Genomic DNA, 27,978 nt, shown 5'->3' on the forward strand with positions numbered 1-27,978 from the left:
CGCGCGCAGCTCCGCGGCAGGTCTGGAAGTGCAAAGAGGAGGCAGGGGGAAAAAGCTGCTGGAGCGGGGGAATGATGGCGGTGAGCAAGGAGAAGGGACAACTTTGGTAGTGTAAAACTGAAACGCTTGACGAGTTTTAGAGGGCTAGCACGATGGAACAACAAAGAGGTGAGAGGCTGAGAAAGTTGTTCACCTTGGTGTGGTGTTTTATGTTGAAATATTGTCAACAACTCGTGCTGGAATTGCCACAATGAGTTGTCGAGAGCGAGATACCAACGTTCGCTCCTATTGAACTGTTGGCCGACTAAGCTGAAGTTGGTCGCGCTTTTTTTTTAAATCAATGTTTGGCGGTGCCGACGTTTTGAGTAATGTTTAACCGGTTTAATTTGTTCAAAAAGAAGTTCGTAGTTCATTAAAGTGGCTTTAGAGCCTCATAATGTTGCTGTACCTTAGCGCTAATACACACAATCGGCTGTTCACGCTAACCTTTCCAAGTTGCTAGCCAAATGAAGTGCAACATAAGTTGCAGGCTTACCTGAAGCTACATTTCAGGCTATTTTGATTTGAAAGTTGAACGACCTGTTTGCGTGCAGTTTCTAAAATAGCTAACGTTGTCGTTGGCTGTGGTGAGACCGCATTGTTTCGTCCATGCACTGATAGACTTTGCTCTGCTTTTCTCTCTGTAGGAGACTTTACTGCTTGTGCTTAGTTGATACAACCGTGCTCCAGAAATTCTCCGCCGGACCCATGACATCAGTTGTGTAAAGTTGTCGAGGGACAATTGCTCACCGTCAAACACTGTAACTCTCTCCAGAGCTGGATTTTAAGAGTTGTGTGCAGCGTAAACAAACAGAATGATCAAAGCGGAGAGCAAAGCAGGCGAGAGGAGCCTGAGGAGCGCGTCCCCTCACAGAAATGCATACAAGTCTGACTTCCACGCCATTAAGTGCTCCTTTGATGGGACAAAGTCCGAAAATGCGTCTAATACCTTTGCAAATGGATCCAGTGACAACCGGGAGGACTCAAGGGGGAGGCCTTTTGGGACCAGAGTGAACAAGATAAAGAATATATTCCTACAGATGGATGGTCAGCAACAGGAGAGCCAAGATGGGAAAGTGAATTTAAAGTCTGATGTAACCCAGGTGTCTCCACCAAAGGTGCAGTTTCCGGTCAGCACTCACAGACTTAACTTGAACAGTGCAGCAAGCCCAGAATCGCACATTTTGGATAAAACGCCCAAGGGAGAAGATGCTGAGATTGACAAAGTGGCCTTGGCAGAGAAGTTTTCTGTGACCAGAAAACTCTTTGAAAGGGGCATTAAAGAGCAGCCTGCCGTGGAAAAACAATCTCCAAACAGAGTAGTAAATCGTTTGTCACTTGGAAGTGCCTCTGATGAAGGGAAAAGCACAAGGAGAGTATCAGGATCAGAGACCACTAACAAATCAGAGCAAACTCCTTCACCTGCAGTTAAAAATCGGCCAGATGAGAAGGCTGATATTGAGAAACTGCCTCGGGTGTCACTAAATGCGGGGCCCTTGTCAAAGAGGTTGGAGAATTATATAGTTGAGAATGACTCAGAAGACAGTAGCACAACATCTGCTAAACAACACAGTACCACTGCACACATAGTGCCTACCTCTCCAACAGGGGACACCTTACATAAACCTACATCTCCTGTTAAAGACGCCGTAGACTCTTTCTCTGATGCCACTAACAAAAAGAGAGACAACAAACCAGCACCTTTAGGGACAAATATTGGGCCAAAACCAACATTTCCAGCTACCAGTTCAGCATCCAAATCAGTTTCTTTTACAACCGATGCCACCCACAAACCTCTCTCACCAGAGCAAACAAGCCCAGTTAGCCATGGTCACAAGTGCTTGACATCATCTGGTGATGGATTTAGTAGGACATCTGTTGACTCAGAGAGGGGCAAACCACAAAGTCCACCCCCAAGGGATGTGAAACAGCCTCTTCCATCAGCTGGTGGCTTACAGAATGACAACGGGGGCAAATACCCTGAAAAAGCCAAGAGTAATGACCGTGTAGCACGCAGTCCTGTTGGGGACAAGATTCCCAGTCAAAACTCCTCTACAGAATCCAAAGGGGTGGGCATGGTACGTGCTGAACTGGTAGTGGTTCAGCATGAGTCCTCGGAAAGTGAGGAGAATGAAGATGAGAATAATGACGATGTGTTTCAGGCTCAGAAGGTTCAGCAACCCAAAGATCAGCAGTTAGACCTGAAAAGAACCCATGCTCCAGAAAAACTGAACTGTACCCCTGCCCACCAGGTCTTATTAAGAGATGACACAAAAGAGGCACAATGGACTGCAGAGGATGTAGGCGAAGGTACACTCTTAGAGGATAATGGGGAATTTGGGCTGAAAGAGAGAATGGAAGACAATGTAGTTGTGAGTCGGGATAGTGAAGACACACGTGACGTAGATGATGAAGCAGCAGCAGAAGAAGAGGGTGAGATGGAGGAGCAGGTGGGCCAGGGCATACAGGATAGAGCTTCTCCAGTAGTGTATGGTATAGAAAATGCAGCGTTTGTGGATGACAGGGAAGTGGACCAGGTCCTCAGGGAAGAGGAGGAGGAAGATGAGGAGGATCAGATGTATGGGGAATACGATGACTGTTATGAGGTCCTTGGTTTGTCAGATGAGGAAGAGCCTCCCTTAAAAAGGAAAATCAAGTTCTCTACGGATCCCATTCTGGTAAGTATTTTGTGTTGTTTGCATCTGAAGCATTCTTGCTCATCTGAGACAAAAACAAAAAAACCTAAAACAAATTGCACAGCACCTTCATTATAAACCACCGTCGCACTGACTCAGCAGTGGTGTCTGACTGGGGGTGTTTCCCAGAAGACACAAGACAAATGAGTGTATGCTCAGAATGAATGCTTTTGTTGGACTTGTTGACGTCACAGCTGCTGCACTGTATCATCAGATGAGTTTTGCCACAGCTGAGAAAATCTAAACGATGCTTCATTTAATCATAGGGTCAAGGAAAACAGGTAGTTTGACAACCTTGTCTCCCTAATCCCCATGACTAATAGGGGAGCTGTTTGGGGATAAGGGGGGTAGTGGTTTTGTGTGGTCATATTTTTTATAATAATGTTGACTTTGCTTAAAAGCGTCCAAGAGTAGGTGTTGCTGAACAAGACTGCAAGGAGGTAGACTCATAGAAACTGCACTGTACAATTTTTTTTTTTTTTTTTTTTTTTTTTTAACTCATTTAGACAGGTTATCCTTTTGATCATGAATTATTTGTTTCTGTCATAAGGAATTTTTCATGTCTGTCCAACATGGATGTGCGTATTTATCCAGTTTGTCCAACAGTTCTTTTTGGTTGACCCTGGCTAACAGTAACACTTGTTATTTTTTATTTACATTATAGTCCACCTGAGTCTCTAGTTTTGTTGGTGTTGGTGAACATTGAGAGGACAATTGTAATTAACATATTTTTGACTTCTTTCTTATGACTCATCTCATTTTACCCAGAGATGGGGGTTTTCCAGGCTTAGTCACCACCTAAAGCATAGGTGTCAAACTCTGGCCCGCGGGCCAAATTTGGCCCGCAGCCTAATGTCATTTGGCCCGCGAAGCCATACCAAATTACTATTGGAGCAGGCCTACTGGTATTATACAGCTAATATATATATTGTTTAGTATTAAGCTTTGCTTGTTCCATATTCAGTTTTTCAGCAAAACTTGTTTGAGTCCATAAGAAAAGATTCATTCTTATATCTAGAGGAAGATTTTTTTTTTTCTCAATAAATATTAATGTTAGCCCGCGACTTTGTTCCAGTTTTGAATTTTGGCCCACTGTGTATTTGAGTTTGACACCCCTGACCTAAAGGAACCTTCTAAACATTAATTCATGGACATTAAAGAGTCTGTGTCACCTTATTAAACTATTCAATTTTCCTGTTATTACCCACCACTGCATAAACACAAATATCAGTTATACTTGAGCAAAGGCATTGTCAATTAACAAGGCCAATTAAAAAATTTAAATGCTAGTTTGTTTCTTTTTTTTTTTTGTTTTGTATTTGTTTGTTTTGGGTTTTGTTGGGGGGGTAGCAAATTCCTCTGCACAAATTCCTCTGGGATGTTTCTCTTTCAGTCCCTGTTTTAAAAACATAATTCCCCAAATAAGCAGTGGTGAATTTCATCTTCCTAGAGTAGGCACATAAGTGGGAATATACAGACTTCTAGACTAGGGGATAATGCATCACATTGAATTTAGATGTAGCAAAGACAACCCTGTACTATCATTTGTTTTATATATTGTAGACGTTTGCACTCTTGTTTTTCAGCTGATGTAATCTCTTTTGGTATTGACACAGATCACGAGCGCAAACATCACCACCTAGTTATTAGGGGGTGTGAAGCAGAAGTGATTTATTTATTTTTTTCCTGCTACTGATACTTAACTGTCATCATATCTCATCAACTTTTTGCTAAAACAGGGGAAACGAATCACACCAGCAGATTTCACACAGCATTTGAACAGCCCAGTGTTTATCCAGGCCTTGAAATGTGCTGTTATCTGAGGGTGTGGGGTCCTCCTCCCTATCCCAGTCATCCTGGTAGGGGGTCCTGAGAGAGGGGACCAGAAGCTGACCTGGCCTGAAGGGGACACAAACTGTGTGCCTTAGCCCCCCAAAATCTAGCTATGACAGGAATAAACACAGCTTTATAGACACATGTCACAGCAAAACACTAAGCTGTCTTCTCTGTAGCAATTCACTGTCTGTAAAAGAGAACTCCTTGATATCAGGTTAAATTAGTTCATATGTAAGTTTGTATCAGTGGGCATCTGCAGGGCTTGTTCCAAATTTTCACATACTAAACTGCTGGCATGACACTTAAGTATGTGAACAATATGAAAATTATAGTCCTTTTAATATACTGTTTTCTTCTTCTTTCGGCTGCTCCCTTTAGGGGTCACCACAGTGGCTCATTTGTGTCAATCCCACCCTAGCATCTTCCTCTATTACACCAATGCTCTGCATGTCCTTTTTCACTGCATCCATGAATCTTTGTGGTCTTCCTTTTTTCTTCCTGCCTGGCAGCTTCATATTCAACATCCGTTGGCCAGTATATCCACTATCCCTCTTAGCCTTGGACATCTCGTTTTCAGAAAACTGATTTATATATAATGAATTATATATAAATCAGTTTTCTCAACTAACGAATGAGTTACTTTGTTCATAACAAAAAAACAAGTGTGTCATAGTTTGCTAGGTCAAAATGTTTGCTTCACTGATGGTGCATCAGGTGGTGCATACATAGTCAATTCTGAAAAAGAACCACAATTTTGATCAATATGTGGCACATCTAACCAGAGCACTGATTGCTGTGTGGACAGTATGTGGATGCACATTATGGATATTGTCATCCATGATGTGGGCAAGTCGGCAGTGTAGTAAGTACACCTAGTTATTAATCTTACTTGGTTGACTCGCAACTTCTCACCCTTTGTCAGTGGCATAGGCTCCAGCCCCTCCTCAGGTAAATAAGTGGTTAGGTTGGATGGATTTTGATCAATGATGTTAAAATGAATTTCCCTGTTGATTTACATGTATGGACTAATGTTAGTTAGTATGAGTGCTGTCCACAATACGAGCTTGTTTTTGCTTCAGATATTTGAGACGTTACTTGACAAGTAACTAAAGATATAAGTTGAAGATGATGCCTGTGATTTTTAGCTACATTTACAAGTATCACTCTGAGAAAAAGACAGAAGAAACCAAGTTTCTTACGTTTTTCCTCAGGCTATGTAAAGACTTTTTTTGGGTGACACCTTTGTGTGTACAGTTTAGCTAGCTCAGACTGAGCAGCATTCTCGTGGTAGAGAAGACTTGAGATTGGCAGCATTACTGTCCATAGATTTTTAGGTTGGTGATTTATTTATTTAGTTTGGGAAAGAGTTGCTAAAAGACTGAGGAAAGTGGTGGAATCTTTCACTGATGTCGCCAAGATGTCGATAATGACGTGACATGACATGATGATCATTGTCTGGAGTGAAAAGTATGTTGAGGCTTCAGGGCTGTGTGGTTAAATAGTTTCCCATTTGAAAACAAAAGATAATGAACGCCCAAATATAGAAACTGAAAACCAGATACCTTATGCAACAGACAAATATGTGATCAGGTGGATATTCTATGTGGCTCTACTTAGACTGTGATTCTTTTTGAAAAGTAGGGCTGATTGATGCACACACTGCATCATAGGGCAGGAGTTTGTTAAAACGATGATATCTGCCCGGATTTGGACCACAACAGCGTGGGCTGGTTGTGCTCTCATGATTGTCCCACAGCGAACATTCCTACCTGGAAAACTAAAGCCTTTTGCTAGCACAGCATCATTCTCCACTGTGTATTAGTCAGAGTTGGCACTGGGACTGAGTGCACTTGAGTTGTAGCTGACTAGGAGAGAGGAAGTTCTTTGTACTCTGCCTCAGAACAGTATTAACTCTCTAAGTAACCTGAGTATTATTGACGGAGGAGGTGTGCTGTGTGAAACAAAGGTCCTCTTTATGAAGGAAAGACACTGGACATGTCTTTCCTCTTTATGGAGGAAAGACAGACATGTCCAGTGTCAAAACGAATCACGCTGGATGAAGAGCTCTTCTAAGGCAGTCCAGCAACATGTAAAATACCAAATGATTGACTACCAAATGCATTTCACGAATATGATACTCATGATGTTCTATATAAGATGAATAAAGGTGTTGAAAATAAAGCAGGTAGGATAGTTACACTTTAGTAGGACAAGGAAATGTTGCTGTGCTGTTAGCCTGTGAGGCCTTCTAGCTGAATCAGCAGGATAAAATGTTGCACTACTGCATTACAGGTCCCATATCATTAAAATACATTTCTGCTGAGAATTTTCTAAATGAAAGTACGAGTTGTGAATATGTAAAGTCTCTTATTCCCAGCAGTCTTTCAGCCCCTTTGTAACAAGAACGTTTGCATGCCAGTTTCCCCCTCTTTCTACTTAGAAAATGGGTAACTAATAGGCTGGAATTGAGCTAGAATTTACTGATAACGGAGTATCAAAGCATGCTGCTAACCTGCACTACTGTGCATGGACAGGAGCAAAATGTATTTTAGCAGACTTAAAGATCATTAGGAGTTTAACTGTAGGCTGTATTTAAAGTTGTTTTTTTTAGGTAGAAGCTGTTGTCAGACCACTCTTTATAAAAAGGAACTGAAGCTGTTGTCTTGGTTAAAACCATCAGTCTCTGCTGATAACAAAAACAGTAATTTTACCTTGCAGAATGCATAACTAGTTAATGTGTTGGTATGACTAATGTACAAACATCTTAATTCTGACTCGAACAACAGTAACCTGGTGTTCTGAGGTAATAGGAGTTTTTTGCTTTTCCCCCTTGAGTCTGATAGTTTCAGTAAAAGAAACCAAACATTGCCTGGTGCATCTAATGTGGTCAACATAATGATTAGCTTTAATCACTGTACACAGATCAGATCTCCAGGAAAATAAAATGCTGGCCATGAACTGTGGAAACTTGACCAATTTATAACCAATAGAGAAGAGTCGTGTGTTACTTGGACTTAATTTTGCTCTGTCTTTTTCATTGCAGCTAAACACAGCTGGCTTTCTGTTCAGTTTACATCTGTTTTGTTTTCTTCTCTCTTCTCTGCACTCATTTATATCATATTTCGATACAGCTGAATTCACAATCAGTCTCTTCTTACGGGCATATTTTTCTGCTCCTGTTGTTAGACAACAGAATAACAATGAAATGTTGACATTAACGTGGCCCATTTACACAAGGAAAAACTGCCAAAACACTGGAGTCATTTACCAAGGCACTGCACTGTTGAAGTCTAGTTTTTGTTACTGTGACACTGTCTGATGAAGTCTACATGCTCTTATATATCATATCGTACATACTCGGATTTAAAAGCAAAATGGTCACTCAGAGAGCCGACTGTCTGTTTTTAATCGTCACCAAACAAATTCTGAACAAGGACATGCCTATAAACTAGAGCTGGGCGATAGAACGATAACGATATGTATCGCGATATAACTTTTACTCGATAGAGAAATTAAGCTATCGCGATAGACCTCGCCACTCTTGTCCTCTTAAAAAAAAAAAAAAAAAAAAAAAAAAAGATCAGCCAATCCAAATTAAGTAGCGCAGAGCCGAACCAATCACAGCCGCAGCGTCACGTCGCGTGACTTGTAACGTACAGCACAAGTGCCAAGCCGCATGTGTGTTTGTTTGGGAAGCAGCCAGCGGGTAATGGAGGAAATGAGTGTGCCGACTAGAAAAATCAACCGAGCGTGACCGAAGAGAAAACAGATAATGGTTCCAACGCCGGAGAGATTGTCGAACGGAAGAGCCATAGAAGTTCCGTAGTGTGAAGGTATTTCGGCTATTTCAAGTCTGACAAAAAACAGAGTAGCGTGCACTGTAAATTGTGCCGAAAGCAAGTCTGGAAATACAATGAACTGGTGCATGCGTCACACTGTGCGCCACGTTATTGTTTCGGTGAAATGAATTTCTACAATACTGTTAATTCTACTCTCTGCAGTGTTTAAATGCTTACATATACACACAGTTACTGTCCCTCCACACATACGACTCGGTTCTGCTTCTATGCCCCAGCTTTGTTTACTTTTTCCCACCGAGGCTTCTAGACTTCTGATTGGCCAACATTTCTGCACGGTTAGGAATCTAGCGCCACCTGCTGCTTTGGCATGTTCATAGCAGCGTTTTCCTTCATTTCTGCCTTTATGTGTGGACGGGATTATTTTTTAAAACGGAAACGGAAAATCTCCGTTTTCAAAAATACCCGTGTACGTGTGGACGTAGCCTCAGTCTCTGACTGGAAGCGCTAATTCGTCATTCGGCTTTTGTCAGACTAAAGTAACCGTTAAAACTGTTTGAAAAGCTAAGCTATACAACAAGGAGAGATTGAGAATTTCCTTTTAGTTCTCAGTTTATTTGATATTGACAAAAGTTAGTCAGTTTTGTCTGTTCTTCTGTAACACAAACTAAGATTTATTTTTAGAATTAATATTTTGTTTCTAAGTGGAATTGACAATTTAGTAGTCTGTTTCGTTTGTTCTATTTTGAAACTTAAACGCTTTAGCGGCTGCCTTTTGTGTAGTTTGCAATATTTGCCTTTATTTATCTGAAAAAGTCTCATGTTCCTTAAGTACATCTACCCTGTTGAACTTATTATGGGAAATAAATAATATAATAAATAAATAAAAACAAGCTGCTGATTATTTCACATTTTACTTGTGAGCAACGGCACATTTAAATCTTACAAATATAGTTATTTGGCTTATATCGTGATAGATATCGTTATCGCCTGAAATGAAAAAAACATATCGTGATATGAAAAAATCTCATATCGCCCAGCTCTACTATAAACCATTAAACAAATCTTCGTGTAGCACAGTATGTTTGTATAACCTGGATTTCTCATTCTTCCTGAACACTGTAATAGAGCAAAACATCAAGCATGATCAAATGAACTCTTTAAAATAAACAATCTCTCCTGTAGGTGTGTTAGCTGTTTGGGGTCAAAGTCTGCAAAATCACTGTCGGGCCACATATTTTCTACATCTGTCCAAATTGTCACGGTTTTGTGTGTTGTGTTGCACACAAAGAAATTTGAACATTATACATAAGTGGTTCATAACACACAAAAAAAGGATCTGCACCTGCTGCTTTGCTGCACTTACAGAGTCACAGGAAGTGTTACTAGCAGTTGCTGGTCAAGTGACTGTATTGTCCTTTCTCAAACACACAGGGTGTGGTTTAGGATTGTACAGTTCATAGCACATCTTTCTTTGTTTGCACTGTTGGTGATTACACTGTACACATGGGTTGCCGCCCAAGCACGCACCTTCTTTTATTGGTTGGTGTCCCATATGCCCGCAGTAAAGCTTTTGTTTGGGATCTTTAGACATTTCAACTGTCATGAAGATCACAGTTTAATGACTTTAAAATGAGGTGAAAAACCGGGAGAGCCAGGAGTGTGTCCCCCCCCCCCATTTTTGCCAAGCTAAACTTAATTGAAGCAAGGCAGAAGGCTTGTCCTTCTAGTTGTATTTTACATAGAAAGTTTAAAAAAAAAAGGGGGGGGGGGGTTGACATTTGGATGCTACCCTCTGCAGCCAATCCACCCCTTAGCGTTATGCTTTCCATTTCCTAACTAAAATGGGTCTTGTGTTGGGGAATTTGTCTGACTTGGTCCCACCCTGATCCAACAAATGGAGGGGATTCGATTTTGCTCCAGCCACCTGGACTGGTGAGTGACTCTGACGAAACAGGGCAGAATACTAATGCCGTCAGCTCAATGCTGTTCATTAAACAGCTTGGCATGGGATGAGTCTTGATTGTGATGGCCTTAAACGGTTTCATTATCCCTTTACCAGCGAGCACATTTAACAGATGCTGTGTATATTTCACTCAAAGATAACTGTAGTTTTCAGAAGCTCTTGCTGTACAAAAGTGGCTTTTGTGCTATTTATAAACAAACCTGTTCAACCTGTTTATGTTTGCGCTCCTTTTGGAAATTTGACTCTGTTATGGCACTGTGCGCTTCTCAGACTCCACCTCTTCCTGCTGCAGTTCTTTACACTTTGAAGTCTAAAAAAGGCAAACTCAAACTTGACTTACAGTCAGTCATGGTGAACTCTACAAACTCATTTTAGGAGAATGCATGCAGGAAGTAGTAGATGCATATTTTTCTGTTTGCTGGTGCATTTACCCAGGATCACAGCACTGGGCCCCTTTGCTTTTTTTTCCCCATTTACTCTCTGATCTGTGCCAGACCACCACCCCTGCCCCATCTAGCTCCCACAGCATGTTTTGATTTGTTGTCTTTTTGTAGGTCTGCTTACATTATGAGCTTTCCAAATCAGTGGTCAGCCCTTGTTTTTTTTGTTTTTTTTGCATTGGCAAAATATTTCTCTGGGTTGACTTTTCCTCACAGCTGCTGACTCATTTCCCACACTGGTATTCTGTTGTGGGGAGGGAAAGATGGAAAGGATTTCAGTTTGGGTGTGGGCATGTATCCATCTGTGCATGTGAGCCCACATGGAGAGAACAGACAACCATTACAGTTGTGGGAGTTGTTAAGATATCATATGTTGCAGACAGCTAGTGTATTGAAAGACATGGAAACGTATAGATGGCATACTTAAAGTACGTCTTATTTTATTAATTTACTAAAGAACCAAAGAACCAGAAATCAAAGAAAGGGGTCAATTAAGGGTAGAAGTAACAAAACACATGATCAGCATTACAGTTTTGTATTTTCTAAAGGTAGTAAATAAGTATTCTTTCAGTTTATGGTCATTTTTATTTCAAGTCCAGTTTTCTATTAAAATAAGAAAGCGTGATAGTTGAGCCTTTAGTTGTGTATAATAACCTTGCATGTGATGCACTACTAAATGATGGCAAAATGTAAGAAAACTACAGTGTGAGGAGAGGCTGATCATTATCTTAAACCCACCCATATTACACAAACAGCTGTGATTGGCCCAGCACGAGCAAGTCTGTGTGGAAATTTGTTTGATCGGGAGGGGAACCAGAGCAAATGAAACACGAGCTCTTGGATTTGTCTGGTTCCCATGCGCACTAAATACCTTGTTCTGTATAAACTTAAAGGAATTTTTTTAGTTCTTCCATTCTTTGGTTTCTCATACTTGTTGGAGTCAGTTGTCTGATCGACATTTGCGTGTTTACATTTCAAGTGGTTACTGTGCTGGGCACGTTCTGCACATAAAATGAAAATGAATTTATCTGTCTGATCTGGAAACAGCAAGCTGTGTTTAAGGGTGTTTTTGTAAAGGGAGACGCTAATAAAGACAGATTTTTCTCTTTCTTGCAAAGAAGACAGCGGTTGAGTGATTAGGTTTCTGGACAGAACAGGACATTGTTTGAAAAAGGCCCAGGAGTCCATGGCAACAGGGAAGTCAGACGTGAGAGATCAGGGAAAGGTATGGGGTAGAAGCCAAGCTGCTCCTCAGCTAATGCCACAGACCAGGATTCAGTGGTGCTTGTTGCATTCCATTAACCTACATTTTCATCCCTCAACTACTAACTCTTTAAAGTATAAACCAAACAGTAGATTTTATCCTTAGTGAAGACTTTTGCTGAGTTCTGATAAATCCATGTAAACTGCATAAATTAATAGCTGCCACTTCTATTTATAAAGACAGTCACAGACTTGCAGTATTAGTAACCCTCATGTGTTTGAGTGGCTTGTTGTTAAATAGAAATATGTAACCTTCACACTATGTATAGACACCTTGCTTTAGTTTGATGTAGATTTAAAAAAAAAAAAAGACATGTGGGAAGGGAGCACAGGAATATTAATTCTACACCTGGAATAACATTATTTCAGTACCGTAAATGTCGGGCTATAAGCCGCTACTTTTTGCACAAGCTTTGAACCCTGCGGCTTTTAGTCAGGTGCGGCTTTTCTATGGATTGTCCATGATTTTTGTCATATCGTAAGACGATTTGTTTTGTGTGTTCCGCTGTTGTACGGCACTACGTTGCCTGGCGGAAGGATCGGGGTTCAAGAGTGGTATGTTAGTCACATGTCCGTCCGCCAGGCAACGTAGTGCCGTACGAAGTAGCGCGAAAAACAAACTTCAAAGTAGCGGTACGCGTTCAGCGGAAGTCGTGGATGATGAGCGGCGATAAACTTGCAAGTTATGCCCAACTCCACCGGTGGATTCTGACAGCGTGGAAAAGTGTGAAAACATCCACGATCACCAACGGATTTTGAAGGGCTGGACTGCTGCATGATGGAGAGGAGGACACCGCCACGGCCCTTCTGAGGGTGTTCGACTCTGACACTGACAATGAGGATTTCTTTGGTTTTGAAAGTGACAACGAAGGAGAGAAGAAGAGTGGATGACGAAGCCATCCTGAGCCTGTTTGTATCCGACACTGGAGAAGAGGACTTTGGTGGTTTTAGTGCGCAGGAAGAAGAGAAAGATGGTGGTGAATGACTGACTTTTCTTCTTGTTAAAGCTGTGTCACTGCACCTGAGCCTAAAAGGTAGTCCAAATCTATTTTTCTGGTGTGCTGTAGGCTACTGTTATGTACTACATGTGCAAATATGTACCCATAACTTGTTTTTCAAAATATTAATAAAAGTGATGTCTCCAAACAGCCATCTCTTTCCTGACAATTCCCTTTGTGCATATTCTCTTACATATGATAAGTCAACATTGAAACACCTGCGGCTTTTGGTCAGGTGCGGCTAATGTATGTACAAAACAGGATTTTCTCCTGATTTTAGCTTGTGCGGCTAATATTTAGGTGCGCTTTGTAGTCCGGGAAATACGGTATTTATTTTTTTTTTTTTTTAAAGGGGTTTGAAATGCTATACTAGTGTAACTAGTAATAGCGTTTCTTCCTAGACTATAAATCCATCTAGACTCCTCACAGTGGTCTCACACTGCAAAAGCTATTCAGATGTGGGTCTTTTGCATAGCACTGCTTAAATAAATAAATTGCTGGAGATATGTAATATAGCATATAAAAGAACAGGTTCTAGGATCTTGGATATACCCCATGCTTTCCAAAGCAAGATAATTGCATGTGCTATTGCACAGCAGTAGTAACTTCTTGAAATACTAAAAATAAATTATCCCCGTCACTGAGACAGGATTTAACAGGAAATGACTCTGCAGCACTGTCATGGTTATGTCTGAATGAAGCCGTGAGGAACATTAAGGTATAACTGACCTGTGTCTGAATTCCCCTCTGTAAAAGACTGCTAAAGGAAGCAGTGTTATGTATTCCATGTGTCCACTTTGATGATAATCAGTGGGATGTTGTAAAACAGAAATGGTTGCAGTAATTCACTCTGACAGATTTAACATAAAGCTTAGTGAGTTATTCGGGAAACTTGCTATCAGCAGTGTATTTGGGCTTCATCCAAAGGCTACATTGTGAGGAGAAAGAAAAACTGAGGAAGGATGAGATTGTTTGTGGTTGATTCCTCAAGTCTTGACATGCTGCAGGATCTAGACCTCAGTGGAAATGTTTATTTAATTACATCATTTAATCTGAAGGTAAATGTCTCAATCAGTCTAATCCTATAGACTTTGTAGTTTCTGTTTTTTGTTTGTGTCATCTTTTGTTCTAGGATTCTTGTTTTAGTGTTTCCCAGGAATGTACACTAGAGCACAATACATCTGCTTAATAGTTACAAGATTCATGTGAAATTTTCTGTTTAAAAAAAAAAAAAAAAAATTGTTTCATGAGAATGCTCTGTTAATGAAACAAAAAAACCTACATTTTTTAGAACCCTACATTTATATTTTGAGAAATTAATAATATTGCTTTTAATCTACAACACCAATTCTTTCTTTTCTTTTTGCAACAGTCTATAAATATCTGGGAACAGCAGTGCAGGCAGTACAGCTCAGCATACGTACTTGTCTACTGTAAAGCTGTTGTAATAGCTGCAGTATGTAGTTTAGTATTGTCTTGCTGAAATATCCGAGGCCTTTCCTGAAAAAGATGCCTTCTGGCTTAGAGCGGTTTTCTCTAAAACCTTTACATACCTGCGTGGATGTACTATTAAACACTGACACTGGCATCATTATAACTCCACCCAGATTAAGATTAACAATGAATGCCAAGCAGGGGGGTTACCAATGCATAATCAGGCATTAGCTTCTGATGGAGTCTGCTAAACTGTAATCTACTTCTTTTTCTTTTCTTCTTTTAAAAACAGTAATGTTATATCTGTAATACCAAATGTAATTTGCTGTCTTCACTTTATGGCATTTTGCTGGAAAAAAATTCTCTTGTTTTAATCAAAGTATTTTTGGGTTACATATTTTAATAACTGAGTGACCACAGATGGCGATCAATGTCCATTTTTCCCAGTATTATGCTGCTCACTTTGGCTTGACCCTTGTTGTTTTTCAAAGTGGATTATGAATATAATTTCTGCTAAATGGATAAATGGAACTTGTTGTCTTGCTGTGTGTTTTAAACCATGGGGCTGTTTCCGAGCCCTGGATAATGCCTGCTAACCAAGGCTAATGTTTTTGGGGGGTTTTCTCCTGTGTCTCTTTTTCCTGTGCTGATGGCCGCACTTGTCGTCTTTGAATATTGATCATTGCTACATCCACTGCTTGGTTCCCCCAGCTGCGCCCCGCTTTCCATGCTGCTCTTGTTCTGACATACGGCTTGTGTGTGCTTTATAATTGCACACACATGCTGCCTTTGGGACACATCCAGTACTTTGTGAAGCCTGCTTGCAAAGTTCACAACTTCTTACATAGAGCATGTTTTAAAATGTCTCTTGAGCTTTAGTGTCACTGACATTTTACTTTGATTCAAGACATGAAGATCAATACTATAAATGTAAGCTACTATATATCCTAAGTTAAACCCAATGGTGACAAAAATGGTGAAAGTGTAACAGAACTTGAAAGAGCAAATGTTAGTGAAACTGGTCCAAGTCAATGGGTTCAGCTGTCGCCCAGCACGTTGTTACAGTTAAGTAGTGAGTGAACTGATGACTTATTTTCTCTAGCAAAGATCAGTGCATGAGTGAAATTCCTTCTTCCCCAAACCATATCAAGAATGTGTCCTTGTTAAGCTTGCCGAGATTTATTAAAAAGAAACAAAAAAAAGCCTGTGCCTGTGAGGATCCTGTGGATTTAACTCATAAATTTGTGTGATGCTTATCTGCCAGGTCAGGACGTAGAACGACTCTGTTGATGCCATGGACTATTTTTCTTGCCACAGGTTTTCAGTACCTTCTCTAATGAGGAATACGATCGGCGTAACGATGATGTTGACCCAGTTGCAGCATCTGCAGAGTATGAGCTGGAGAAGAGGGTGGAGAAGATGGACGTGTTTCCCGTGGAGATTGAGAAAGGTGGGTTTTCCATAACTAAATGAATAAATAACACATATTAAAGAATAAGATAAGTTTGTTCTCCAAAGCCAACCGTATGTTCACAGATCTTAACAGTTGACCATTGTAACTTTGGAATAGATTTGCATTAATAGTATTTATGACAGTCAGCAGTTTCTTTAATCAAATGATGGCGTATGGTGTGCATAGACCTAAAAACAATTTTGCAAGGATGTGCTGACATTGAAAATATAAAGAGAGGTGATAGCTTGCCAATCATTAATGTATTAAAATATTATTAAATTTAACTCTACGTGCCAAAGCTTTACATCTTCATCTTCCAAGTATACACATGGCATGAAGCTGCCAAACCCCCCCAAAAGTCAACGACACTCCTAGAGATTGTATTCAACACCAGCAGTTTCACAGGTTGACGATAGCACAGGCTACAGATGAGCTCACCCAGTCGTTTATGTTTTCACATGTGGAGGCTATCTAGAGTTAAAAGGTGGGAATTCAAGTTTGCTGTTATGCAGTTCTTTCTACCCATTCTTTAAAATGTGCTTATTTTCTCTTTATCCAGGAGACAATGGGCTTGGTATCAGCATAATAGGAATGGGAGTGGGAGCTGACCAGGGTCTGGAAAAGCTTGGGATTTTTGTGAAAACCATAACTGAGAGTGGAGCAGCTGAGAAAGATGGACGGTGAGTCACACTGCTCCAACCTTCTTCTGATTAGACTTCGAAGAAAAAAAAAAAATGCATAAAATGCACCGTGTACTACACCACAGTGTAATGTCACACAGCTACTGACACACCTGAAAAAACATGTTTATTTATAACTTTGCAACGAAGCTAATGGATATACTCAAGAAATTCTCCACTTTAGTAATCGTTCGGTTTCTGTTTGTTGTGATATTTAGATGTGTTTTATTGTCATCTAAAGAAGGGGTGTGTAATATAACTCCCCATTTGAAGTACTTTGAAATACTCCATTTTGTGATCACCTCATTTTCTGTCTTTAGCATTCAGGTCAATGACCAGATAGTGGAGGTGGATGGTATCAGTCTGGTGGGAGTCACTCAACTGTTTGCTGCCACAGTGCTAAAGAACACCAAAGGCACAGTCAGGTCAGTTCAAACTCCAAAACTTTAATTAAAAACAACTTTAGTTAAAATACCTTACTGGTAACAAGAATGTATCGCTGTTATCTTAAAATATTAAAATAAAGCTAGTAGTTGAGTCTGTGTTTTTTCCCATAAGAGGTCAGAGGTGAGGTGTGTTTGTTTTCTCTTTTGAGGAAAGGTTGCACAAAGTATGCATTATATTACTGATTTATCATAGGAAAATCAAACACCCCTGCGTGACACGGGGAGGCCTGAAATGCAACCCAAAATTTGCATTTCCCCCTAGTAGGCATAACAGATGCTCTGCAGTGTGGTATTTCAAAGCAGCATGTAAAGTATTATGATAAATAGTTTACTAACAAGGTTAACATTAACAGGTTTCTGATTGGTCGGGAGAAGCCAGGAACACAAAGCGAGGTAGCCCGCCTCATAAGTGAGACACTAGAACAGGAGAAGAACCAGCAGCAGCAGCAGGAAGACCTGGATGACCCGTATGAACATTCAACAGAAGAGGTGAGTCAGCTGCTCCTTCACCCCTCTCATATCTTTAAGGGATTAATCATTGGTCATCCTTATGCTATATTGTTGTCACGTGGGATGAAAGATAGAGATGTGAAAATTCCCATAGTGATGACATGACATCATTAAAGTACTGTGAACAGAAATTGTAAAACCATGTTGTACATCAGACCGTCCAAAGAAAAATTAAGCGTCTGCTGCTTGAAAACTGGTAATTATTATAAAGCTCACATGCCACGATAATAGCACTATCTCCTTTTGCCACGCCCTGACCTATCCCACTCAGCTCAACCAGCAAATGAGCAGCTGGCTGTGAGTAAACCATGTGTCACCATTCGGCTGTGTTGGAAAGTGTTCATTTAACTACCGTCTGTCTGCTGGAGTTGTGAAATGTTTGCTTTCTGAAGTTCAAGCTGCCACAGGCCTGAGCTTTTGCAGCAGAGAGAGCGAGAGGATATGCAGTGCAAACAGGAGGTTTTCAGGCACTTTTTTAAAGTGATCCACATTGTTCTTAATTTTTTTTTTTTTGACTCATTCTAAGATGGATTAAATTCATTCACTTAATTTTAAACACTGTACTCTTATCAAGCATAGCAACCCCACCCCCTTTTTTTCCCCTTTTTTTTTTAAAGCTCCATGTTTTAAGGGTTGATTCTGAGAAAAAGGAGCACAAAATTCCAGTATTCATTTAATTATTCATTTAATTCATAGCAGTTGCTCACGCTGTAACAGTTCTAAAACTGAGCAGTACAGCTGTCCAGAATGTCACATCCGCTTCCAGTGATTTCCCATGTGGAGCTGTTAATGGCAGTTTAAGCATGCTTGAATGGTGAATTCACCTCTTTGTTTGTGATCAGTTAATGATCACGTCATTAGGCTTGGCTCAAAAATAAATAAATGCAAGTGACATTTTCTTTCCTTGAGATATTCTTTTTCTTTTGTTTAAATTAATTTCTTTGAAAGAAAAGCCAAGGTATGAACTAAAATTGTCATCATAGTATTTACATTTGTTACTGCAGATAGGTGTAGTCAACCTACAGGTGTTTGAATATGATAAAATAATTACAGTGTTTCTTCCAGACATTGGGATCAATGTTGACACATGCTAACCTTTGTCCTGTGCACAGAGGGTGTGTTGCTATTGGCAATATCAAATGTCATGTGTGATATCACATTTTAGGAGGACCGGTATGAAGACGACGATGGAATGGATGAAAGGATTCTGGGATCCAATTTCTCTCCTGGGCGAAATGTAGAGGTGTTTGAACTCCCTGATTCGGAGTCCCTGTTTATGCCGACCAACATGAACAGCTCTCAGATGGCCTTCAAGTTTAAAGAGGCATTACTATCGACATTTGGTTATTTAAAGTTAATACTCAAGTGTTTAATGAACATAATGTAGGTAACAAAATATTCAATTTTCTTTTTCCCCCAGCTCCAGCTCAAACACAACATTGCCACAGCTGAAATAAACCAGTTAAAAGAAAAGGTATGGTGAAGCTCTTGATGTAACATATAACATAATACAGTAGAAATAAAAACTTAAGTTTAAATAATATGTACCATGCTATTTTTATTTAAAAAAAAAGAAAAGAAACCAAAATAGAAAAAGTTGAGTTTCTTTTATTGCTCACCCATGTCTGCAATAATATTTATTTATTTATTTATGTATTTATTTTTGGCCAGATTTTTAAGTTATCATCTCAGAAGTCTGAGTTAGTAAACCTTACATACCCCAAAGTTTGACTTGTGGAGAAAAAAAAACACATTCAGAATTTGTGACGTGTGTCTTTTTAGTCAGTATTTAACAAATAAAATAACACTGCTCATCTATTAAGTTATTTTACCAACCCCAACTAAGGCTACGTTCACACTGCAGGCGAAAGCGCATCAAATCCGATTTTTTTTTTTTTTTTTTTTTTTTTGACCCTATGCGACCCATATCCGATCATGCTATGACAGTGTGAACGGCACAAATCCGATATTTTCAAATCCGATCTGGGTCACTTTCGTATGTGGTCCTGAATCCGATACATATCCGATGTTTTAGAAAGCGACTGCTGTGTGAATGGTCAAGTCGCATTAAATCCGTCTTTTACATCACTGACACAAGACAGACGCCAATTATCAGCGCCGGAGAAGACATCACGAACGCTTCCTGGCCATCCCGTGTAGATGTCAGTGAAACTGTTGGGAAGACAACGTTGGAGAAACGTGAACATTTTATTTGTACTGTATAATCTGCAGATTCTGACAGAAATCTGCAACTATCCTTTGAAGCACCGCTCCTCTAAAACAGCAATAAGGATAATTATTAGGTTATCTACATTATTATGTAAATAACTTAAAGCAAAAATTGGGAAACGTAAAGTCCGAAGTCTTTATATTAACGGCCATCAGTCAAACAATATTGTTTGCTCTGGGTCTAAACAGAGTGCGTTGTGTGTGACGTCTTCTTTTGCGCATGTGGGCCGCGTTTGCTGTCGCATTTTATTTGTAGTGTGAACGAGCAGACAAAAAAATCGGATTTGATCAAAAAATCGGAATTGAGCATCAAGACCTGCAGTGTGAACGTAGCCTAACATTCACCATCTCTCTGCACAGCTAATGGCAGCAGAGGAGGATAAATCGGTGTGGGAAGCCAGGGAGTCTGAACTGGAGCTTAAGATTGAGGAGAATAATGACAAGATCCTTAAGCTGGAGAATTACTGGCTGGAAGCCCAGGCTCTGTGTAAGACTGTGAATGAACAATTAGCTGAGACTCAGACCCAGTATGAGACCCTGGACAAGAAGTACAACAAAGCCAAGAAACTGCTTAAGGATTACCAGCAAAAGTAAGTTTGTCATAAATTACAAAACACTGTTTAAAAAAACCATCGCTGTTGAATTCAGATGTTTATAAAAGTTGGTTTAAGTTGGTCAAATCTGATTGAAGCAGTTCATGAGCAAATGTGAGAAGGATGCCTTTCTGTTGTTTCAAACTATAGAATTGTTATTACAGGATATACAGATAATACCAGTTGTGAACTGAACATTTGAAATTGCATACATTGAGCTCCCCAATTGTGATTTGATCACCCACAATGCCTGTTAGCACCAAATATGAACAGAGCTTAACACTGTAACTGGAAGCAAGTACTAGAGGGAGCCAGGGGGATTTCCAGTAACAACACAGTACTTTACAACCAAATGGACATTTATTAACAGCCATACTGTTACGTTATAACGGAGGTATTTCACTATCTTCGTTTTATACAGAGTGCATTATCAAAACACCCAGAAGGCAGTCGTTTGCGGTGCATCTTAAAATATTTTTTGGAAAACTGTTTTGGTCTAAGAGAGTCGTCTGAGAGTGTGTGACAGCAAATAATGTCTCTGTGTTGTGTGGGAGAGTGCTTATTTATTATTTGCATGGATTTACATCACTGACGTCGCTTGAGATCAACCATGTAACTCAGGGATGGTGGGAAGATCTTGGAAAAGAGTATATGTGTAAATTAAGAGTATATGTATTTGTGTCTATGCATTAAAAAACAACAGAAAAAACAGTTGGGTCTAAACTTAGCCTCTTATTTTGTGATCCTCCGCAGAAAATATCTCTGTGGAATTGCATGGTTTAGTGATAATCACATAAAACTGAACATGTTTATAAGCTTAAATCCTGATGGGAGCCACATTTCCTTGTTTCCTCCCCAGAGAGATTGACTTTGTGAAGAGAGAGGAGGAACTGAAAAAAAGTCTAGATGAAAAAGACAAGTGGTACAAGGAGCAGCTGGAGAGCTTTCAGAACAGAGTAAGACTGCAGCTCAAAAAATAAATGCTTATATATAACCAGACTTGTAAGATACTGAAATGAACCAGAGTGTGATGCTTTGTCCACAGATAGCTGTCCTGGAGTCCAGAGGAGCTCAGTCAGCTTTGGAGAGTCAGATTGTTCAGGAATCTGCTGCAGAGGATAGACTGAGCAGCCAGCACTCGGTCACACACACACAGTCTGTTGACTCAAATCTAGGTACCAAAACTGAAGTGTACATGTCACACTTTTATTTTGAGATCTGTAAATCATTCATAAGTACAAATAAACTCTGAACTCTTGTAAATTGCTGAAAAGGTGTGCATTCGTTTTTTTCTCTGCTATAGAAAAAGACTGGAGTGAGCTGCTTCCTGAAACGGAGCGCCTGAACACCAGTGCACACAGAGAAAAGGCCCTGTTGGCTCAGAAGTCCAGGCGTCAGCCTCCGTCTCGGAGCAAACTGAAGGAGAGTCTTGCTGTGGCTTCGTCATACTCACAGGTCTGAAAGAAAAAGCTTGTGATCCTGTCAAAGAGCATAATATCGGCATGTGATTGAACTGTAAGCCATGTGAGACCACTTCTGTCCAGAAGATGTTTAAACATACTGACAGGCTAGGGAATGTTGTTCTTTTTCTCTTTTTTTAATAAACAATATAATAGTGCGCCATTATACTGAGACAGACAACAGCCAAACATTACTTGGAGGCAGAGCTTATATAAAGCTATTATATAAATAGCTTTTATCCCCTCTTCCTTGCATTGTCCTTGTAAATTATGGTTTTGGTCCCAACAGGAAAGTGACGGCGAGGACGAGCAGGAGGAGCTACAATCTCCCTGCAGGAGGAGGTCCATCCAGGAGAGTCTGTCCCTCCCAGTGCCGGTCTTCTATCCTGGGAATGGACAGAAAGATGATCCAGGCGAGACTAGAGATGGTTCCAGGAGTAAAGGAGAGCATTCCAATAGCCCATCTCTGTCCCCATCACAGGGAGAGAGTGTTGAAAGCATTGAAAGTTCCTCTTTGTCACCCCAAAAACACAGCTCATCACCACAGTCTCCTTCTGGTATCACACGAAATGCGAAGAAGAGGGAGTCCAAAGGCAAGATCAAAGATTCCAAAGGTATGCAAGGTCTGTTTTGAGATGTGTGGAATAGCAAGGCTTTTTCTTGCATTGCTCCCAAGACTGAAATTTATTGCTTCATTACAGAGGAGTTTAATGAGCCTTCAAGTGGAGGAAAGCCTAAAAGAAGATTTCCAGACTTTGGGTAAATATCCAAATCAAGCACTATTGTATGTGTAAGCTTTTGGCTTTTTAAACTAACTAAATGAATGTTTCCAATGATCGAAACAGGGGTCTCAGGAAGTCGGGTGGAAAAGGAAGAAAACATGAGAAAGATGCAATGAGGGCATCTTTGGACAGCAGGTATTTTATGGCTACTCACAGTTGAATCTAGTTTATAAAAAAAATGAATATATTTGAAAAAGTCTGATTTGTTTATGGGGACGTTGCTTTTGCCACATTGGAAGGTGAACAAGATTTTAATTTTGCAGTATTTATAGAAATCCTGTTTGGTTTTCTTCATTGTTGATTCCAAATCTTCCAAAGGTTTGCTTGCTCATTACTCAAATAGCTGGTGTTTATTAACAATTATTAATTTTATAGAATGTGGCGCATTTTCAGCATAAACACGTATAAGTTTGTGTCTCTCTAATTACATTTAAACTTTTCTTTTATGACCAGGGGCTCAGCAGAGTTACTAGAGGAATCTGGAGGGAACCTGTCCCCTGCAGAATCAATGACCTCCATCCCCACCTGTATGCCTTTCTCCTGGTTTGGAGACAAAGACAGGGACCGAGACAGAGAGCCCTCTTCCTCCAGCAACAGCCTGGCATATGCTGCCAATGAAACTGGCAGCGAGCAAAGTCAAGATCGCAAGAATAAGGTATGAAGTTCCTGAAAATGTATGTAAAGAAGTAAATGTGGAATATAGAGAAAATATTTGTATCGAGCACAGCCTTAATAGATTAACACTGTTTTATGGAATTTCACTTGAACTTTAAAGAGAGTGACCAGCTCTCAGTACTGATGGCTTGACTGTAGTCTTATCATTATTATATAAAACAGTGTTAGGCTGACTTCCTGTTGTGGGCTTGTTCTTCAGATACACTGTGCTTTCCAAAGGCTCTAATAAGTAGATCCACGAGTTTGCCATTAGAGAGACACATCAGTGAGGGATTTGGTTCCCTTTTCAGTAACTTTGGAAGTAGTGACACATCAGCTGCCCCCAGTGAAAAGTCTGATTTTCATTTAAGGCTGTGTGGTTGGATTATTCCCAGAATGCTCTTTAATGAGATCATGATCGCACCAAAAGGAGATTACTGGGAAAAAAATTGCTTTTGGTTCTATTGCTGTGTGCTTTATGGCATTTTTTCCCTTTAAACAGACAAATCTCTCCTGGTCCTCTTTATTCAGTCGCTCGTTAGATTTGGTACAGTATGCACATTTTTGTTTCACCTTTGGTTTTAGATGACACAGTAGAGAAATACTAACAATCATAGCTCTGGATGCCTAAATTCTCACCTCAGCTGCATCCCATGTATAGTGCACAGTTTTATTTTGTTTTTTGTAGTGGGTATGTGGTACTGTTTCAGGAAACTTTTGTCTAATTTTCCTTCGTTATAGCTGAGAGAGCCTTCTGGCTTTTATTAAATGAAACAGAGACGCCAAAACTAGTTTCCAGGGACTGTTGCGCTGGCTAATCAGAAATCTACTCAGAGATTTGTGTGAAAATCCAGCACTCACTGCTACCTTGTAACTAACAGTCTTAAAATTTAACTGCATATGAACTTGCTCTTAGTTGGTGCAACAACCTGGAGGCCTGGATAAAAATTCCCTCTCTCTAAATTTAACCCAGAGTTGAGTCTGCATTATATCTAAGAATGATCCAAGCATCAAATTAATTAAAACATTACCCCATACCTGAATAATTGTGTGTTTGTGTTCTAGTGTCAGCTGTGGTAGTTCAGAAGTTGTCGATGTAGTTTTGGTGGTGGATTGGTGTTAGTCTAGCAGCTTCAGTACTTCTTACATAGTTAATCCTTCCACATGTTGAAGATCACAGTCAATCAATGCCTATAATCAATGACATGGACTGCTGCCATAGTAATAAGATTAAATCTTAATTTCAGTCTTAAGCAAGACAACCTAGCTTTTAACCCTCATACTTAATGCTGTTTGTTTGCCTCTCGTAAAGAACTGCTGAGTGGTGCTGTGTTACTCTAGTAAACAAGTTCCTTGTTTCCACTTGTTCCAGAGTTTTTCAGTCATAGATGATTCTAACCCTGCCAGTCCCAGTTCAGACATCTCTGGGTTAGTTGCTGAACCCAATCTGTCTGGGCGCTCACACACTTTAATCTTCTCTTCCAGCGAGGTGAGTGCTCTCCTTGTTGCACAGTCACAAAAGCCGTGTGGGACGCCTTGATGCTGCTGAAAGGGGACATTCTCAAGCATGCTCTTTGAGCTTCGCCCTCCTTTCATAGTACAGATTAAGTCATGAATGGAGAGGGAATATAAGAGAGCTGCATGTGTGCCTGTTAAATCTTTTTGTTTTGTGTTACAGTGAGTCTTGTGGCTTAGCTTTTTCTGTTAGCTGATGTTAATAGTTTGAACTTGTGCAACCAGTGCTTCGTTTGTTGTTTTTTGTTTTTTTACAAGCTTTGGCAGCGCACAGAACCTTGTTGACTGCTCCGCTGCCTGTTGAGTGATGTTTCACTGTCTGTTTTTTCTGATGTCGTCAATTCTTTTCAGGTGTCTCAGGAAAACATAAAGACATTGACATGCATCAGAGTGTTGTTGGTACTTTGCTGTCTTTGCACGCTTTTGTTTTTCTCTCTGAGCTAGATTAGGAAATGCAAATCAACTCGTAGGATATGTCCTTTTGTTGGCTTTCTTCGGGTGTCTCGACCAGCTCATAATTCCTGGCAAAATTTTCTCACCTACACAAAGTTGCAATTTTAGCTTGCTGACATTTTTAGATCTGTTGCTCAACACCCATCACTATACTTTGCATTACACAAGGCAACACAAGCCCATGGCATTATTTAGTCGATGAACATGAACTATACATCTTTATTCTGTATAATGTATTTTCCCAGCATTTCGAGTCATAATCTTTAAAAAAAAAAAAAAAAAAAAACATGTGGCCCAAAAAAAAGGTGGTATAAGGGTGGTATAAATTCTTTGCTGCTCTAACAGAAGCAACAGTATGAGGATTTTAATATTTGTTAATATGTTTCCTCTGCAGACTTTGGATGATGAACCAGCAGCCACAGGAAAAGAGTATCAGTGGCAGAACCGGCCAGTGTCTGATTGGACCAATCAACAGGTCTGTCACTGGTTGATGGGCATGAATATGGACCAGTACACACCCGAATTCACCGCTAAGGGAGTGGACGGCCAGCAGCTCTTACACTTGGACAGCGACAAATTAAAGGTAAAACACAAAATTCAAATACAGCACTTACAAATGAGTCAGTGTTGTAGATTGATCAAAGTTTGTTATAGAAAAAAATCTTCAGTCAGGTCAGCCTGTGACTGCCACCTTGTGGCCAGATTTAGGTTTCACATTTCTAACGGGTGTGGGGTTAAAGTCATGTCACGAAGCGTATTAGTCAGACTGTGGTGTTTATAAGACTAAATATTTGTCTGATTTCACTGCTACATTTGCATTTCATATAACACAAGTTTGAAACTAAAATATGTTAAAAGTATATTTAAAAAAGTTGTTTCTTTGTAAAAGGGCAGCGTTAGAGCTGATTCAGACTTCTGCAGTGAATCTTTGTGGAGCCTACGATATAACCTGTGTAAGAGGCCAACATCGTGGACAGCATTTATGGGGGTGGGTGTGTGGCATAAATGCCTTGTGGTCGTCACCTGGTGTTTTATATTCAATGGCAGCTCATAGAAACAAATAAAACTCCAGGACTTGTTTCCCTCCTGGGTCCTCACTCTTTGATGTGGTCAGGTTTTTGTTCCTCAAGCTTTCCCACTTTACATTCCCTCACATGCATCCTGGTGGTTTCAGCAAACCTTCCTTTAAACATTTGCTGGCACATAGTCCTTACATTGAGGTAATGATTGTTATTTACTCAGTGATAAATTCAAAAACTGCTGTGAAAAAGTAGTCCCTAGTAGCACAGGAGAGGTTTGCAGTGACAACACACGGACGGCATCAATTTCTCCATACATCCACAGTTAGCGCTGTCTCTCTACTAAATATGTCAGTTTGAAGATCCCAGGGTTTTTTTTGTGATATTTTCTGACAGTTAACGTAATTAAATTGTGATGAAATAAATGGTTTGAAATGTCCTAATTTTGAAATGTTTCAGTAATGGTATGGAAAATGTGGTGGAATTATATTTACCCCAAGTCTGTGCTTGATTTATTGATTTATTTTTAATTTTTTTTCTGTCAGGCACTTGGAGTGACGAGTCAGAGTGATCGCTCAACCATCAAGAAAAAGCTGAAGGACATGCGGAAGGCCCAAGAGAAGCTGGAAAAGCAGCGGGAGAAACGAGAGAAGGAGGTTCGACGCAGTGCAAAACTGCCCCTGTCCAGTGACTCCGTCTGCTGAGGCGGCTGCTGAGGCGTCTACTGAGGCGTCACTTCGGCGATTATGCATTGCATAAAGTTTATCAACATCACAATCCGGAGAGAAATGTTTTGTTTTGTTTGTTTGTTTGTTTTTAAAATAACGTGACATTGTCCATGCCGGCAGCCACAGAACATATCCGTGCCAGGAGCAGCCCTGTGCTGTGATTTATGTTTATACTGTTTGTTTTCTCCAAAATGCATCATCAAAATCAAATTTTAACTCAAAGATGGCAAACGTCAAAACGTTTTCCAAAAAAGAGATCCTAGCCTTTTTACCACTAAAAAGTCAGAAGTGATAATTATTAAAGTCTGTATTGAGACATAATGTAGTTCCTGCAGATCATGCACACATTTACCTATCGAAGTCAAATGTATACTGATTTTTTTTCTTTTTTTGTTAAAGCATTTTATATTTTTTCTAAAATGATATGCCCGTTTCAGTGTTGAACGGTTAATGTACAGCTGGATAAAAGCACTATATTTGTCTTTTAAGCTTCAAGGGGCTACAAGGTTTTAAATGTATAAATGAGTTTTATACATGTGCCTATTAACTGCATATCTTTTTTTTTTTTTAATTTTTACTTAAATATCATTGTTCATTTTATATTATCAAAAATTTTCTACTAAGTAGAATAGCTAGGCCATCATTTTTGCTGAATGGAAAAGCAAAAAGAAATCAAGCTGGGACAAGGTGAATGCTGCTCTGCTGTCCCCAAGTCTGTGTCGTTAGTGATGCTCCATGTAAATACAAACAGCGTGCAGGTCTGCTACACGTGCACCTCACTGGTCCATTAAACAGCTTGTGACAATGACTTGTGCGATGCGGGATTTGAGGTCTAAACAGTAAAGAGTTCACCGCGAAACCGAAGTGCTTCCTTTCCTCTCGAGCATGACTCCACGTTGCGTATCGATTGAGACATTGGACTGCAACCGCAAAATCAGAGAAATGTTTCTTGGTGTATGCAACGTCAATAAACTAATTTTCACTTTA

At 40.0% G+C, this 27,978-nt stretch overlaps 1 protein-coding gene across 4 annotated transcripts; it reads left to right on the top strand.

Annotated features, from left to right (window-relative positions):
• Positions 1-27,978, top strand: ppp1r9ala (protein phosphatase 1 regulatory subunit 9A-like A). Of its 4 annotated transcripts, none has more exons than XM_004557734.6 (20): positions 1-168; positions 687-2,717; positions 15,787-15,919; positions 16,482-16,602; positions 16,923-17,027; positions 17,402-17,537; positions 18,724-18,882; positions 18,979-19,032; positions 20,148-20,377; positions 21,240-21,336; positions 21,426-21,555; positions 21,684-21,835; positions 22,130-22,454; positions 22,542-22,599; positions 22,686-22,757; positions 23,076-23,277; positions 23,779-23,823; positions 24,649-24,765; positions 25,639-25,827; positions 26,809-27,978. In XM_004557734.6, the coding sequence occupies exons 2-20, from the start codon at positions 855-857 to the stop codon at positions 26,965-26,967; spliced, it is 4,347 nt and encodes a 1,448-aa protein (XP_004557791.3). In that variant the 5' UTR covers positions 1-168; positions 687-854; the 3' UTR covers positions 26,968-27,978. The 4 variants fall into 4 exon arrangements, with proteins under 4 accessions (XP_004557791.3, XP_076731115.1, XP_004557792.3 ...); XM_076875000.1 differs by having other exon boundaries at positions 18,724-18,801; XM_004557735.6 differs by lacking the exon at positions 23,779-23,823.

The sequence above is a fragment of the Maylandia zebra genome, linkage group LG16 (assembly GCF_041146795.1).
Source record: "Maylandia zebra isolate NMK-2024a linkage group LG16, Mzebra_GT3a, whole genome shotgun sequence".
Taxonomy (NCBI): domain Eukaryota; kingdom Metazoa; phylum Chordata; class Actinopteri; order Cichliformes; family Cichlidae; genus Maylandia; species Maylandia zebra.